At 40.0% G+C, this 17,391-nt stretch overlaps 1 protein-coding gene across 1 annotated transcript in view; it reads left to right on the top strand.

The window, feature by feature from the left end:
* VTA1 (vesicle trafficking 1) overlaps positions 1–17,391 on the top strand; it is a 725,433-nt gene that overhangs the window by 684,776 nt on the left and 23,266 nt on the right. The window contains exon 7 of the mRNA XM_053711824.1: positions 1,005–1,091. Within this exon, the coding sequence (XP_053567799.1) occupies positions 1,005–1,091 (87 nt within the window). The remainder of the gene's footprint in view (positions 1–1,004; positions 1,092–17,391) is intronic.

The following is a 17,391-nucleotide window of genomic DNA, read 5'->3' as shown; positions in this document are numbered from 1 at the left end:
CTTCTCTGGGTTCTAACTGCAAACAGGACTGTTCAGAAGAGAATGAGTGAATCAATCCTTTATTGTAGAATTGCTGTAAAGAAACCACTACTAAGGTAGAAGAGTCGTCCGTAGGCCAAGGAGCAAAGGCATTGGGCATCAGACCAATCAGATTTTGATTCCAACCTATCGTTCTGATATACAGAAAAGGTGGAGGGATGTAGTTTGGTTCCCAACATGAAGCATGGGTATGGAGGTATCATGGTGTGGGGTTACTCTGCTGGTGACACCATAACAATTTACTTAGAATTGAGGAACACTTAAAGGGACACTGAACCAATTTTTTTTTTTTCCTTTGGTGATTCAGATAGGGCATGCAATTGTAAGCAACTTTCTAATTTACTCCTATTATCAATTTTTCTTGGTTCTCTTGTTATCTTTACTTGAAAAAGAAGGCATCCCCTTCTAAGCTAAGGAGCCAGCCAATTGTTGGTTCAGAACCCTGGACAACGCTTGTTTATTGGTGGGTGAATTTATCCACCAATCAGCAATTTAGAGATGACAATGTGCTTTATGAAATGCCCTGGCCTGACCTAAACCCAAACATGATGGTTTGGGATAAGTTGGGACGGCGAGTAAAGGAAAAGTATCCAACTAATTCCCAGCATATATGGGAACACCTTGGCAGTATCTCTGGTGGCTACTTCATGAGGATAGTGTAGAGAATGCCAAGAGACTGTAAAGCAGGTAGAGGCAAAGGGTGGCTGCTTTGTAGAATATCAAATAGTTCTAATTTGTTTAACATTTTTAGTTACTACACAATTCCATTCCATTGTGGATGAGTTAGAAATAGGAGCAGATTTGTGAAAGCGAAAGCAAAACTGTCCGATTTGCCTTTTTCCTGACACGTGTCCAAAAGACTGAAAAGCAGTTTTACAGTAAATATGGTCATTTCACCTTTTTTTTTTTTTTTTTTTATCAAAAATATACTAAGCAGTGATGGTTTTTATTCTTTTTGTTTGTAGGTGTAGGAAGCAACACGATTAACCAACCAGCTACTCCACAGAATATACCTGCTATAGACCCATCTCTTTATAATGCACCATTACAAGGTAAGAATATACTGTTTTGTATTATCCCATAGTAAAACGCATACTTTTTCATTAGAATTGAGTATTTGTTAATAAACCGCAAGGAGCACTCATGAATAGCAAAATTACATATTTTGAACACTATATTAATTTTTTTTCTTCCTGTTTTGGTAGTGTAGCAATCACAGATAAATGTACCATTCAATTACAACCAGCTTACAGAGCTTATTATAGTAGGAATATTACATGCTCTCATTGGTAAGATCATGTCGTATCTCCATTGACACTGCAAATCTGTGTGTTTAACTCCCGCAAATAGTTTAATAACATAAGTAAAGCCCAGCTCAGGAGCCGCATAGAACTGCTGGTCCCGAACAAAAACAGCGACTAACACTGCTGATTAAGTCAGCAGCAGTTTCCACTCAGGACCAGCAGTACCTTTGTGGGAGTAAACACATAGATATGCATTGTCAATAGTGATAAAATCACATGCTCAGCATGTACTTTTGTTTCACTATTATGGCGTTTAACCAATGCGGAAAAATGACCTCACTGTTTTGGTTCTGAGAGGGGATTTTTTTGCAGTTTTGGATAAGGGCCACTTTTGAAGGGAAATCTCTCTTCATTGAGTTTTGCCGTGATTCAGTCACATTATTCTCAAAACATTGTAAAAACTATACTTAAGGTTTTCCATTTACTGTTAATAAAATGATATATTGCTTTAGTGCCAGACTAGGCAAAGCCTAAACAATATAACGAAAGAGCCCTATTTTTTCTGCACCCAAACAACATTTCTAACAAATAGAACTCTAATTTCAAGATTTATGTTATAATGCATCAGTATGTTCTTGAATTACTGCTTCACACTGTTGAATAAGTTAATTTGTAGTATGAAGCACTATACCATTATAAGCATAAAGTCTCCACTTATACATTTATTGACACATTTATAAAAAATTATATACACTGATTTTGTACGTTTCCATAGCTGGATTTATTTATTTTTCCTTTGTTATTATCTTTTGTTTTAAAATATGTCATCTGGTTACACAATGCTGAACAGTGGAAATGTTTGTAAAAAAGGAGTGCCGAAACATACATTACTGGAGGATAATGGTTGGAATCTAGAAATAAAATCATTATGAGTGCCTTAAAGGGACATAATATTCAAATAATAAAATGCCAAATTAACTGAGTAGTAATTTTTTTTTTATCAAATTTGTCTTTACCATATTTGTTTAACCAATTCTCAGTGTTATACACATAGGAAAAGTACTGGATTGTGGACTCTGACCGCCTGTATGAAAGAAAACCTAATTTATGCTTACCAGATAAATTTCTTTCTTTCATGGTTGTGAGAGTCCATGAGACCCTACCCTGTTATGTTTCTGGTGATGGTTTGTTTCTTTTTCCACATCTTTTTTACCTTGCTCCAATTTTCTTCTGTTATGTGTGATCAGTCCACGGGTCATCATTACTTCTGGGATATAACTCCTCCCCAACAGGAAATGCAAGAGGATTCACCCAGCAGAGCTGCATATAGCTCCTCCCCTCTACGTCAGTCCCAGTCATTCTCTTGCACCCAACGACTAGATAGGATGTGTGAGAGGACTATGGTGATTATACTTAGTTTTTATGACTTCAATCAAAAGTTTGTTATTTTAAAATAGCACCGGAGCGTGTTATTACTTCTCTGGCAGAGTTTGAGGAAGAATCTGACAGAGATTTTTTACTATGATTTTAACCGGAGTCGTTAAGATCATATTGCTGTTCTCGACCATCTGAGGGAGGTAAAGGCTTCAGATCAGGGGACAGCGGGCAGATGAATCTGCATTGAGGTATGTGGCAGTTTTTATTTTCTGAATGGAATTGATGAGAAAAGCCTGCCATACCGTTAAAATGACATGTATGTATACACTTCAGTATTCTGGGGATGGTATTTCACCGGAACTACTGTGTTAAAGGTCACTAATCCTTTTAATAACTATTCTCATGTTAAACGTTTTTGCTGGAATGTAGAATCGTTTACATTGCTGAGGTACTGTGTGAATAAATGTTTGGGCATTATTTTCCACTTGGCAGTTTTTTGCTTTAATTGTGACAGTTTCGTTTCTCTTCACTGCTGTGTGGGAGAGGGAGGGGCCGTTTTTGGCGCTCTTTGCTACGCATCAAAAAATTCCAGTCAGCTACTTTTATATTTCCTGCATGATCCGGTTCATCTCTGACAGATCTCAGGGGTCTTCAAACTTCTTTGAAGGGAGGTAAATTCTCTCAGCAGAGCTGTGAGAATTCTTATAGTGACTGTGTATAAAAAAAAAACGTTGTTTTGTTTTCTTATGTACAAATTTAATTAGTGTTGTTTTTTACTAATGGGAACAAACCTTTGCTAAAAGTTGTGTTGTTTTAAAATTTGATGCAATAACTGTTTTTCAGTTCATTATTTCAACTGTCATTTAATCGTTAGTACCTCTTTGAGGCACAGTGCCTTTTTTTGCTAAAAAAGATTATAACCAAGTTGTAAGTTTTTTTGCTAATGTGTTAAACATGTCTGACTCAGAGGAAGATATCTGTGTCATTTGTTCCAATGCCAAGGTGGAGCCCAATAGAAATTTATGTACTAACTGTATTGATGCTACTTTAAATAAAAGTCAATCTGTACAATGTGAACAAATTTCACCAAACAGCGAGGGGAGAGTTATGCCGACTAACTCGCCTCACGCGACAGTACCTGCATCTCCCGCCCGGGAGGTGCGTGATATTTTGGCGCCTAGTACATCTGGGCGGCCATTACAGATAACATTACAAGATATGGCTACTGTTATGACTGAAGTTTTGTCTAAATTACCTGAACTAAGAGGCAAGCGTGATCACTCTGGGGTGAGAACAGAGTGCGCTGACAATGCTAGGGCCATGTCTGATACTGCGTCACAGCTCGCAGAGCATGAGGACGGAGAGCTTCATTCTGTGGGTGACGGTTCTGATCCAAACAGATTGGACTCAGATATTTCAAATTTTAAATTTAAATTGGAGAACCTCCGTGTACTACTAGGGGAGGTCTTAGCAGCTCTCAACGATTGTAACACTGTTGCAATACCAGAGAAACTGTGTAGGTTGGATAAATACTTTGCGGTACCGGCGAGTACTGACGTTTTTCCTATACCTAAGAGACTAACTGAAATTGTTACTAAGGAGTGGGATAGACCCGGTGTGCCGTTCTCACCCCCTCCAATATTTAGAAAGATGTTTCCAATAGACGCCACCACTCGGGACTTATGGCAAACGGTCCCCAAGGTGGAGGGAGCAGTTTCTACTTTAGCTAAGCGTACCACTATCCCGGTGGAGGATAGCTGTGCTTTCTCAGATCCAATGGATAAAAAATTAGAGGGTTACCTTAAGAAAATGTTTGTTCAACAAGGTTTTATATTACAACCCCTTGCATGTATCGCGCCGATTACGGCTGCGGCAGCATTTTGGATTGAGTCGCTTGAAGAGAACCTTAGTTCCTCTACGCTAGACGACATTACGGACAGGCTTAGAGTCCTTAAACTAGCTAATTCTTTCATTTCTGAGGCCGTAGTACATTTAACCAAACTTACGGCTAAGAACTCAGGATTCGCCATACAGGCACGCAGGGCACTGTGGCTAAAATCCTGGTCAGCTGATGTTACTTCTAAGTCCAAATTACTTAATATACCTTTCAAGGGGCAGTCCTTATTCGGGCCCGGTTTGAAAGAAATTATCGCTGACATTACGGGAGGTAAGGGCCACGCCCTACCTCAAGACAAGGCCAAAGCTAAGGCTAGACAGTCTAATTTTCGTCCCTTTCGGAATTTCAAAACAGGAGCAGCATCAACCTCCACTGCACCAAAACAGGAAGGAGCTGTTGCTCGTTACAGGCAAGGCTGGAAGCCTAACCAGTCCTGGAACAAAAGCAAGCAGGCCAGGAAACCTGCTGCTGCCCCAAAGACAGCATGAACCGAGAGCCCCCGATCCGGGACCGGATCTAGTAGGGGGCAGACTCTCTCTCTTCGCCCAGGCCTGGGCAAGAGATGTTCAGGATCCCTGGGCACTAGAGATCATATCTCAGGGATACCTTCTAGACTTCAAATTATCTCCCCCAAGAGGGAGATTTCATCTGTCAAGGTTGTCAACAAACCAAATAAAGAAAGAAGCGTTTCTACGCTGCGTACAAGATCTGTTAACAATGGGAGTGATCCATCCGGTTCCGTGGTCGGAACAAGGACAAGGGTTCTACTCAAACCTGTTTGTGGTTCCCAAAAAAGAGGGAACTTTCAGGCCAATCTTAGATTTAAAGACTCTAAACAAATTCCTAAGAGTTCCATCGTTCAAAATGGAAACTATTCGGACAATCTTACCCATGATCCAAGAGGGTCAGTACATGACCACAGTGGATTTAAAGGATGCTTACCTTCACATACCGATCCACAAAGATCATCACCGGTATCTAAGGTTTGCCTTCTTAGACAGGCACTACCAGTTTGTAGCTCTTCCATTCGGATTGGCTACGGCTCCAAGAATCTTCACAAAGGTTCTGGGTGCCCTTCTAGCGGTACTAAGACCGCGAGGGATTTCGGTAGCTCCGTACCTAGACGACATTCTAATACAAGCTTCAAGCTTTCAAACTGCCAAGTCTCATACAGAGTTAGTTCTGGCATTTCTAAGGTCGCATGGATGGAAAGTGAACGAAAAGAAGAGTTCTCTCTTTCCTCTCACAAGAGTTCCATTCTTGGGGACTCTTATAGATTCTGTAGAAATGAAGATTTACCTGACAGAAGACAGGTTAACAAAACTTCAAAATGCATGCCGCGTCCTTCATTCCATTCAACACCCGTCAGTAGCTCAATGCATGGAGGTGATCGGCTTAATGGTAGCGGCAATGGACATAGTACCTTTTGCACGCCTACACCTCAGACCGCTGCAATTATGCATGCTAAGTCAGTGGAATGGGGATTACTCAGATTTATCCCCTACTCTGAATCTGAATCAAGAGACCAGAAATTCTCTTCTATGGTGGCTTTATCGGCCACACCTGTCCAGGGGGATGCCATTCAGCAGGCCAGACTGGACAATTGTAACAACAGACGCCAGCCTACTAGGTTGGGGCGCTGTCTGGAATTCTCTGAAGGCTCAGGGACTATGGAATCAGGAGGAGAGTCTCCTTCCAATAAACATTCTGGAATTGAGAGCAGTTCTCAATGCCCTTCTGGCTTGGCCCCAGTTAATAACTCGGGGGTTCATCAGGTTTCAGTCGGACAACATCACGACTGTAGCTTACATCAACCATCAGGGAGGGACAAGAAGCTCCCTAGCAATGATGGAAGTATCAAAGATAATTCGCTGGGCAGAGTCTCACTCTTGCCACCTGTCAGCAATCCACATCCCGGGAGTGGAGAACTGGGAGGCGGATTTCTTGAGTCGCCAGACTCTTCATCCGGGAGAGTGGGAACTTCATCCGGAGGTCTTTGCCCAAATACTTCGACGTTGGGGCAAACCAGAGATAGATCTCATGGCGTCTCGCCAGAACGCCAAACTTCCTCGCTACGGGTCCAGATCCAGGGATCCGGGAGCAGTTCTGATAGATGCTTTGACAGCACCTTGGAACTTCAGGATGGCTTATGTGTTTCCACCCTTCCCGCTGCTTCCTCGATTGATTGCCAAAATCAAACAGGAGAGAGCATCAGTAATTCTAATAGCACCTGCTTGGCCACGCAGGACTTGGTATGCAGATCTAGTGGACATGTCATCCTGTCCGCCTTGGTCTCTACCTCTAAGACAGGACCTTCTGATACAGGGTCCATTCAGACATCAAAATCTAACTTCTCTGAAGCTGACTGCTTGGAAATTGAACGCTTGATTTTATCAAAACGTGGTTTTTCTGAGTCGGTTATTGATACCCTGATTCAGGCTAGGAAGCCTGTTACCAGAAGGATTTACCATAAAATATGGCGGAAATACCTATACTGGTGCGAATCCAAAGGTTACTCCTGGAGTAAGGTTAGGATCGCTAGGATATTGTCTTTTCTACAAGAAGGTTTAGAAAAGGGTTTATCAGCTAGTTCATTAAAGGGACAGATTTCAGCTCTGTCCATCTTGTTACACAGACGTCTGTCAGAAAATCCAGACGTCCAGTCCTTTTGTCAGGCTTTAGCTAGGATCAAGCCTGTGTTTAAAGCTGTTGCTCCACCATGGAGTTTAAACTTAGTTCTTAACGTTTTACAGGGTGTTCCGTTTGAACCCCTTCATTCCATTGATATAAAAATGTTATCTTGGAAAGTTCTGTTTTTAATGGCTATTTCCTCGGCTCGAAGAGTCTCTGAGTTATCAGCCTTACATTGTGATTCCCCTTATCTGATTTTTCACTCAGACAAGGTAGTTCTGCGTACTAAACCTGGGTTCTTACCTAAGGTAGTCACTAACAGGAACATCAATCAAGAGATTGTTGTCCCATCCTTGTGTCCAAATCCTTCTTCAAAGAAGGAACGTCTTTTACACAATCTGGATGTAGTTCGTGCCCTCAAGTTCTACTTGCAGGCAACTAAAGATTTTCGCCAAACTTCTTCCTTGTTTGTCGTTTACTCTGGACAGAGGAGAGGTCAAAAAGCTTCTGCTACCTCTCTTTCTTTTTGGCTTCGTAGCATAATACGTTTAGCCTATGAGACTGCTGGACAGCAGCCTCCTGAAAGAATTACAGCTCACTCCACTAGAGCTGTGGCTTCCACTTGGGCCTTTAAGAATGAGGCCTCTGTTGAACAGATTTGCAAGGCTGCAACTTGGTCTTCGCTTCATACTTTTTCCAAATTTTACAAATTTGACACTTTTGCTTCTTCGGAGGCTATTTTTGGGAGAAAGGTTCTTCAGGCAGTGGTTCCTTCTGTATAATGAGCCTGCCTATCCCTCCCGTCATCCGTGTACTTTTGCTTTGGTATTGGTATCCCAGAAGTAATGATGACCCGTGGACTGATCACACATAACAGAAGAAAACATAATTTATGCTTACCTGATAAATTCCTTTCTTCTGTTGTGTGATCAGTCCACGGCCCGCCCTGTTTTAAGGCAGGTAAATATCTTTTAAATTATACTCCAGTCACCACTTCACCCTTGGTTACTCCTTTCTCGTTGTTTCTTGGTCGAATGACTGGGACTGACGTAGAGGGGAGGAGCTATATGCAGCTCTGCTGGGTGAATCCTCTTGCATTTCCTGTTGGGGAGGAGTTATATCCCAGAAGTAATGATGACCCGTGGACTGATCACACAACAGAAGAAAGGAATTTATCAGGTAAGCATAAATTATGTTTTTTTGCTTTTCCTTCCTTTTTTTTTTGCTTGGCTATACATCAGATTAGTTTCCAGTAAGGTGGGAGGGGTTTTATAGAGCTATTGGGGTTTGGGAATCTTTGCAGTGAAGAGTAACCCCCAGGAGTAATGGATCGTGGATTCTCACAACCATGAAAAATTAATTTATCAGGTAAGCATAAATTATGTTTTTCAGTATGCCACCTCTTACTGATGCTATCCATTCTTATTTTGAACGCTCATAAGTCTTCATGATGTGATTGTGTGAATATATTCCCTGACATACACTGTCTCCTTGCATAAATACGTGGAGACAGTATGACACTTTAAATGCCTATAAAATAGGTGAGGTCTGTTCTACTTATCAAGTTAATACTGAAGGCTGTGTGCTACAGCTCAACTACAGTTTGTCATAAACATGGCTAAATACTTATCAATATCAATGTTTGGGTAATTCAAAAATTATTATTTTCTCATATATATACTGTGTGTGTATATATATATATATATATATATATATATATATTATATGTGTATGTACCTACATTAATAAAATTAAGTATACACAGACACACATTTATAGGAGCAGCAAAGTCAAAATGAAGCTTAAATGGATTGGAAAGAACATGAATCCAATTGCTCTCTTCACCCTGTCGTAACCACCTACGTAATATCTACAAAATGTGTCAGTTTCTGAGTGCTGAAACTACTAAACAGCTATTCCACTCCCTGGTAATTTCCCGACTTGACTACTGTAATAACCTACTAACTGGCCTTCCTTTCTCCCGCCTTTTCCCTCTTCAATCCATCCTAAATGCCTCTGCTAGACTAATCCACCTGTCCCGACGCTCTGTATCTGCTGCATCTCTCTGCGAGTCCCTTCACTGGCTCCCCATTCACAGCAGAATTAAATTCAAAATTCTCACCCTGACCTACAAAGCCCTTACCATGACCTGCTCCTTGCATCTTCTACCATCACCTCCTCCCATGCTAGACTACAGGACATATCTCGTTCAGCACTAACCATTTGGAACGCACTTCCTCGAGCTGTAAGACTTTACCCTAACATTTCCTCCTTTAAACGTTCCCTAAAGACCTTTTTGTTCAGGGAAGCCTATCTTCAAATCAGTAACAAATGAATTCCACTTGCCTAATAGCTGCCCTCATCTAACTCCACACTAATGTCATTCCCACCTTTCCAGTCCCCACCTCTTGTTTTTCACCTTTCTACCCATCTAGATTGTAAGTTCCCATGGGAACAGGGCCCTCAATTCCACCTGTATGTGTTTGTTAAACTTTGGTGTCTTTTATATTGTATTGTACTGTACTTTTATCTTTGTACCCATGGACAGTGCTGCGGAATCTGTTGGTGCTTTATAAATAAAGAATAATAATCCTGTAGTATAAAAGGCCAAGTGTGTTTGTCCGAAGCTGTCATGCACAGTAGACTGCGCAAGGACAAACACACCTGGCCTTCAACAGACTAACCTCCTGGCATCTAGGGCCAACTGGACGTGACGTGGGTGGGGCGGGGCCGGGCGTGACGCAGGTGGGCCGTGTGTGGCATGGGCGTGGCCGTGTGGCCGTGAAAGAGAGAGCTCAAAAGAGGGGAGATAGAGAGAGAAAAAGAGGGGGGATAGAGAGAGCAAAAGAGAGGGGGAGGGAGAGCAAAAGACAGGGGGGAGAGTGCAAAAGAGAGGGGGGAAGATAGTGGGGACAGAGCAAAAGAGAGGGGGAGAGAGAGAGCAAAAGAGAGGGGGAAGAGAGCAAAAGAGAGGGGAGGAGAGAGAGCGTAAATGAGGGGGGTTAGAGAGGGGGGAAAGAGATCAAAAGAAAGTGGGGAGAGAGCAAAAGAGAGGGGGGGAGAGAGATCAAAAGAGATGGGGCAGAGAGAGCAATAATAGAGGGGGGATAGAGAGAGAGCAAGTGGTTGAACCACTGTACTGCAAAAAATGTCCTGTGTACATGGGCTTTAGGACTAGTAAAATAATAATAATAATATAACTTTTCAATTTTATTTCTCATTAATTTTGCTTAGTTCTCTTGATATCCTTTGTGAAAGAGTAATCCTAGGAGCGATCAGAAGCATGCACGTGTCCTCAGCCATCTGGCAGCAATGTTTGCAACAATGTTTACAGCAATGTTATACACGGTTGCAAACACTGCTGCCATAGACTGCTGAAGACACATGCACATTTCTATGCTCCAATGAGCCTACCTAGGTTTACTCTTTAACAAAGGATAACAAGAGAAACAAATTTTATAATATAGTTAAAGTAGATAGTTATATAAAATTACATTCTCTATTTGAATCATTATAGTTTAATTTTTACTTTAATGTCTCTTTAATTAAAGGGATATGAAACCCAAAATTTTTCTTTTATGATTCAGGTAGCATGCAATTTAACCAACTTTCTAATTTACTTCTATTATCAATTTTTCTTCATTCTCTTTGTATCTTTTGTTGAAAAGCAGGGACACATACCTAGGATCCGGCCCATTTCGATAGCACTATAGGGCAGAAATTTTACAAGAATGTTATCCATTTGCAGCACTATTTCCTACCATGTAGTGCTCCAGATGCCCACCTAGGTATCTCTTCAAACATAATAAAATGGGATTGAAGCAAATTTGATAGTAGAAGTCAATAGGGAACTTTTTTTTTAAATGGTATGCACTGTCAGAATCACAAAAGAAAATTTTTGGGTTTCATATCCCTTTAAATCCATTTTTGTTATTATCTCTAGAAATTGCCGTTTGGGCTTTTTTGTTGTTTTTTTATAAAAGCAAGATTAAAGTGACAGTTATGTAATGTCACCGTTTTATCTGCATGTGTAAGTTTTGCAATCAAGACCACTGATTTTTTTTTATTTAGTTAACATCTATGCAAGGTTTTTTTTTTCATCAAATCCTTTGAAATGAAAATGGATTGAACTATGGGCTCTGTTCACAAAGAGATGAATTGCAGTCGGTGAATTGTAGGGGATTTGAAATCTGTCATTAACTATGCATTATCAAGGGTCAAACCCAGTGAATATCTCCTGCAAGAAGAGCTGGATTAGACCTGCACCATGCATAGTTAATGCTGCATAAAGTTCACCTGCATTTCTCTTATTTTGGGTGAATTGTACACTTTATTAACTATGCATAGTGCAGGGCTAACTCAGGTCTTCTTGCAGAGGACTCATTGGGCTTGGCTCTTCATAATGCATAGTTAAAGGGATACTAAACCCAATGTTTTTCTTTTATGATTAAGATAGAGCATGCAATTTTTAACAACTTTCTAATTTACTCCCATTATCAATTTTTCTTTATTTTCTTGCTATCTTTATTTAAAAAGCAGGAATGTAATGCATAGGAACCGGCCCATTTTTGGTTTAAAACCTGGGTGACGCGTGCTTATTGGTGGCTAAATGTAGCCACCAATCAGCAAGTGCTATCCAGGGTTCTGAACCTAAAATAGGCCTGCTCCTAACCTTTACATTCTTGCTTTTAAAATAAAGGTAGCAAGAGAACAAACAAAAATTGATTTGACGTAAATTAGAAAGTTGTTTAAAATTGCATGCTCTATCTGAATCGTAAAAGAAAAAAAATGGGTTTCATATCTCTTTAATTGCAGGAATTGTAATGTTTCAGTTCATCTATCATTCATCTCTCAAAGGGACACTGAACCCAAATTTTTTCTTTCGTGATTCAGAAAGAGCATGAAATTTTAAGCAACTTTCTAATTTACCCCTATTATCAAATTTTCTTTATTCTCTTGGTAACGTTATTTGAAATGCAAGAATGTAAGTTTAGATGCCAGCCCATTTTTGGTGAACAACCTGGGTTGTCCTTGCTGATTGGTGGATAAATTCATCCACCATTAAAAAAGTGCTGGCCAGAGTGCTGAACCAAGATAAAAAGCTTAGATGCCTTCTTTTTCAGATAAGGATAGCAAGAGAACGAAGAAAAAATGATAATAGGAGTAAATTAAAAAGTTGCTTAAAATTGCATGCTCTATCTGAATCACGAAAGAAAATTTTTGGGTTCAGTGTCCCTTTAATGAATAGTATCCTAAACTTTTTGTTAATGTCAGTGATTTTAACAGACAGAGCAGTCCTGGGGGAAGTTGAATATTTTTGAAATACGTTATTACTATTGCAGTTTAGGATTTTTATTTTTTATATAAACAAAAACAAAGTGACAGTTATGCAATGCCACCATTTCCTATCCACATGTACGTTGGTAATTTTACTGTTAAATTGTTTCAGGATGCAAATTTCATCATAAATGACCTTCTGAATATCCTTTTGTAAACATTCACTGGCTTCAGCTAGTGTTATTCAAACTAATGTCTTTTTTTTCCTTCCTTTTAACGCACACAAAACTGCCCCCAATATAATATACAAAACAATATCTGTCATTAGTTTGTTGGCTGTAAACTGCAATACGAGCTCTATAAGAAACGTTTTATATAAATGTATTTCTTTTTTTACTGAGGATGACTCCTTTGTTTCAGGAAAAGCAACTTTAAAGGTGCTTATGATACCTGGTAAATAATAATTTCCTGCTGAACTGTTTGCATATGGGTAATGCGTTGAGATAATATAGCCCTTTTGTAAAAATACTCATCAGCACAGACCTACAAATTCACAATGTCTTTTAAAAGCGTACAGAAAATGAGAACCTGGTTGTATTTAAAAGCAAGCTAAGCAATACTTTTTTTATATATATTTATTAGATGTAAAATAAAGGTCAGATTTACTCAATTACCCCAGAGAGGCCCAAATATCAGAGAAGTAACGTTTGGTTTACCATTGATGCTATTATGGATTTTTTAAATGTGGTTCACATTTTTAAGCAATTGACGTCAGCTAAGACCTAAAAAAGTTATTTCTGTTCATATTGTAACCCCGTTTTCAGACATCTTGGTTCCTGATATATTAAATACTTGTGTTTTCAGTTGTTTTGGGTTTTTATAATGGTTGCTATGCAAGGGTCTCTGAAGCAGGTCAAGAGGAAGTTGCCATAGAAACAATTTGAAAGACCCTGTGAGTCATTTTTGTTTTGTTAAGACTGAGATGAATTACAACAGATTTACCATATCAAGCATTAGTAGTAAGATTACTGTGGGTCAGCAATTTTCAGTAGGGCCCTGATTTTGTTTAGTAAATTAATTGGAATGTAGTTTTAAAAAACACAGCAGAAATAGATGGAAACTTTCACTGTACATTTGACTAAATTCATGACGCTATTATGTGTTGTGTTTATTGGAAGTTATCTTCTTTAAATGTCTTGCAGTAACAAGGATGTTAATTTGTTTTAAAATATTTAGCTTCTGCTTATATGTTATTCTAAAGCAACACAACAGAAATGTCTTATAATTACAAATGTGTTTACTGTCCCTTTAACACAGAAAGTAATTCCAGCAGTCTCTATGACTAAAGCTAGCTCCACCCCTACACACAGGTATTGATATGAGCTAGCTCCGCCCCTCTATTATCCTCATCACTGCGTGAGTCATGTAATGACAGATACCACCCTGTTACCATGGTCGTCCGCAGAAATTTTTCTAGGGGGTGGCAAACTATAATAAATGTACCAAAGCAAAGGCTAAGCTATCTCTTAGAATTATGACTAAAAATTATACAGCAAATAATGTCTTTGTTGTATTCAATATGTATGCAATACATTATAAGCCCTTTGGGAATCTCAAATAGAAACTCCGCTAAATGATTTAAAGAGATAGGGTGATAGACATGGTATACACTGCTTTAAAGAGACACTCAAGTCGATATAAACTTTTATGATTCAGAAAGAGCAGCAGTTTTAAGACACTTTCCATTTTACTTCCATTATCAAATTGTGCACAGTCTTTTTATATTCACACTTTCTAGGGAACAAGATCCTACTGAGCATGTGCACAAGCACACAGGGTATACGTATACTAGTCTGTGATTGGTTAATGTCTGTCACATGATACAGTGGGCCAGAAAATAGGAGAAAAATGCATTTGTTAGAAAAAAAATCTACTGCTTATGTGAAATTCAGAGTAGATGTTAAATCATTGTATTTTTATTATGCACTTGTTAATTATGCAATTCTACTGAAGTGAGTGGTCCTTTTAATGTCCTCTTGAATATTTTTTTTAAAAAGAGAATAAAGCACATCAATCTTTTCTTTAGACATACATATAGTATTATACGTCACTGAGTATTATATGGAATGTTTGTGTGTGTGTATATATATATATATATATATATATATATATATATATATATATATAGGGAGACTAGAGAGAAATGCACTCACAGGAACGAACAACCAGCTCAATACCATTGTTAGCCTGTTCTATGGCGATTCACCACCTGGGTGCAACTTCTTTTAGCCCAGTAATGCTTTTCACAGAGTAGAATTCTCCTGTAGTATATCAGTCTGACCCCGCCCATTACGGCCAGTCCAGCGCCAAAATACCAAACAACTACTCTCTGAACAAGGAACACAGCAACCCCAGACAATCGTTTCGGCCTTCATTGGGCCTCGTCAGTGAGGTGTAGCAGTATTCCTCTAAGCACACTGAGCAAGGGGTCCACGTCTGGGTTACCCTTTTTTACATTGGGAGACTAGAGAGAAATGCACTCACAGGAACGAACAATCAGCTCAATACCATTGTTAGCCTGTTCTATGGCGATTCACCACCTGGGTGCAACTTCTTTTAGCCCAGTAATGCTTTTCACAGAGTAGAATTCTCCTGTAGTATATCAGTCTGACCCCGCCCATTACGGACAGTCCAGCGCCGAAATACCAGGCAACTCCTCTCTGAACAAGGAACACAGCAACCCCAGACAATCGTTTCGGCCTTCATTGGGCCTCGTCAGTGAGGTGTAGCAGTATTCCTCTAAGCACACTGAGCAAGGGGTCCACGTCTGGGTTACCCTTTTTTACATTGGGAGACTAGAGAGAAATGCACTCACAGGAACGAACAATCAGCTCAATACCATTGTTAGCCTGTTCTATGCCGATTCACCACCTGGGTGCAACTTCATTTAGCCTAGTAATGCTTTTCACAGAGTAGAATTCTCCTGTAGTATATCAGTCTGACCCCGCCCATTATGGCCAGTCCAGCGCCGAAATACCAGACAACTCCTCTCTGAACAAGGAACACAGCAACCCCAGACAATCGTTTCGGCCTTCATTGGGCCTCGTCAGTGAGGTGTAGCAGTATTCCTCTAAGCACACTGAGCAAGGGGTCCACGTCTGGGTTACCCTTTTTTACATAGGGAGACTAGAGAGAAATGCACTCACAGGAACGAACAACCAGCTCAATACCATTGTTAGCCTGTTCTATGGCGATTCACCACCTGGGTGCAACTTCTTTTAGCCCAGTAATGCTTTTCACAGAGTAGAATTCTCCTGTAGTATATCAGTCTGACCCCGCCCCTTACGGCCAGTCCAGCACCGAAATACCAAACAACTCCTCTCTGAACAAGGAACACAGCAACCCCAGACGATCGTTTCGGCCTTCATTGGGCCTCGTCAGTGAGGTGTAGCAGTATTCCTCTAAGCACACTGAGCAAGGGGTCCACGTCTGGGTTACCCTTTTTTACATAGGGAGACTGTTTGTATTTAGTCTCCCTATGGGAAAAAGGGGCAACCAGACGTGGACTCCTTGCTCAGTGTGCTTAGAGTAATATGGCTACACCTCACTGACTAGGCCCAATGAAGGCCGAAACGATCATCTGGGGTTGCTGTGTTCCTTGTTCAGAGAGGAATTGTCTGGTATTTCGGCGCTGGACTGACCGTAATAGGCGGGATCAGACTGATATACTACAGGAAAGTTCTTCTCTGTGAAAAGCATTACTGGGCTAAAAAGCTGCACCCAGGTGGTAAATCGCCATAGAACAGGCTAACAATGGTAATGAGCCAGTTGTTCGTTCCTGTGAGTGCACTTCTCTCTGTTTATATATATATATATATATATATATATTTATATAGCAAAAAGAACAAGAAAGCACTCCACGGGACTTAAATGCCAAACACACTTTAATGTGTGTGTGTATATGTGTTTGTCCTGAAAACATAAAAGACAAAAATAATAATAAACAGTCCTGATAGTGTATAATTTAGTACCTAGTTCACATGAATATATAAATAGTGTAAACCCCACTCTGGCTGCTGACTAAACTATCTTAGTGAGAGTGAGACCAGTGTGTGTGTGTGTACAGATAATTATAGCTTGACTAGAAGGTATAGCAGCAGAGTGGTGGCCTCTGGTGGGACTTGGTGCATAATCAGACACAAGACAGTAGGAATGTGAGTAATTCACTTTTTTTATACAAAGTGCCTGCCAACCTATCAGCAATAATGTAAATAGGGCACACTGAAGTGTATAAGTTGCAAATGATTGCGTCTGCACTTAAAATCTTAGGGGTAGGAATCCAAGGTGGGGGGGACAGTTTCCCCATCTTGCCCCCCTGCCCTCCGGGTGCCTGTGACTGTTACTATTTGAATATATGTATATTGTATGTATTTATTGTACCCACTGTGTAATATGATGCCAAATTACAAAATAATGGTGACATTATTAATGTAACAAGCATTGATCTCTATATATGTTTGTGTAATGTATTCAGGTGCAATGGAAAAAAGAAAGAAAGCTTTTAGTAGAGTCTGGTTGACTGGCACCGAAGTAATAATAAGGATGTTAAATATAACAAAAAAAAATAGAGCTGGTCCTGTGAAAATAAGATTACTAAAAGTTGGACAGAAGCCCTACTTTTTTGTTTTTTAACTAAGGAGTCTGCCACTCCTGCTTGGCACAGAATGCTGTAGATTACATGCCCTGGTTTAGTTGCTTATGAATGTCATTACCAATATGGTTGTAAATGTTAGCCTTATGAATGAGACCATTTACTGCTTTGTTGAGTTATTAGGAAAAAGTATATCTTCTTCTTAAATGGAAAGAGCCCACAGCTGCACTCATTACTTTTGGGAAATAAGAACCTGGCTGCCAGGAGGAGGCAAA

Source organism: Bombina bombina, chromosome 4, assembly GCF_027579735.1.
Source record: "Bombina bombina isolate aBomBom1 chromosome 4, aBomBom1.pri, whole genome shotgun sequence".
Lineage (NCBI taxonomy): Eukaryota > Metazoa > Chordata > Amphibia > Anura > Bombinatoridae > Bombina > Bombina bombina.
The sequence above is the reverse complement of the archived record's forward strand: the minus strand, read 5'-3'. Positions and strand labels throughout refer to the sequence as shown.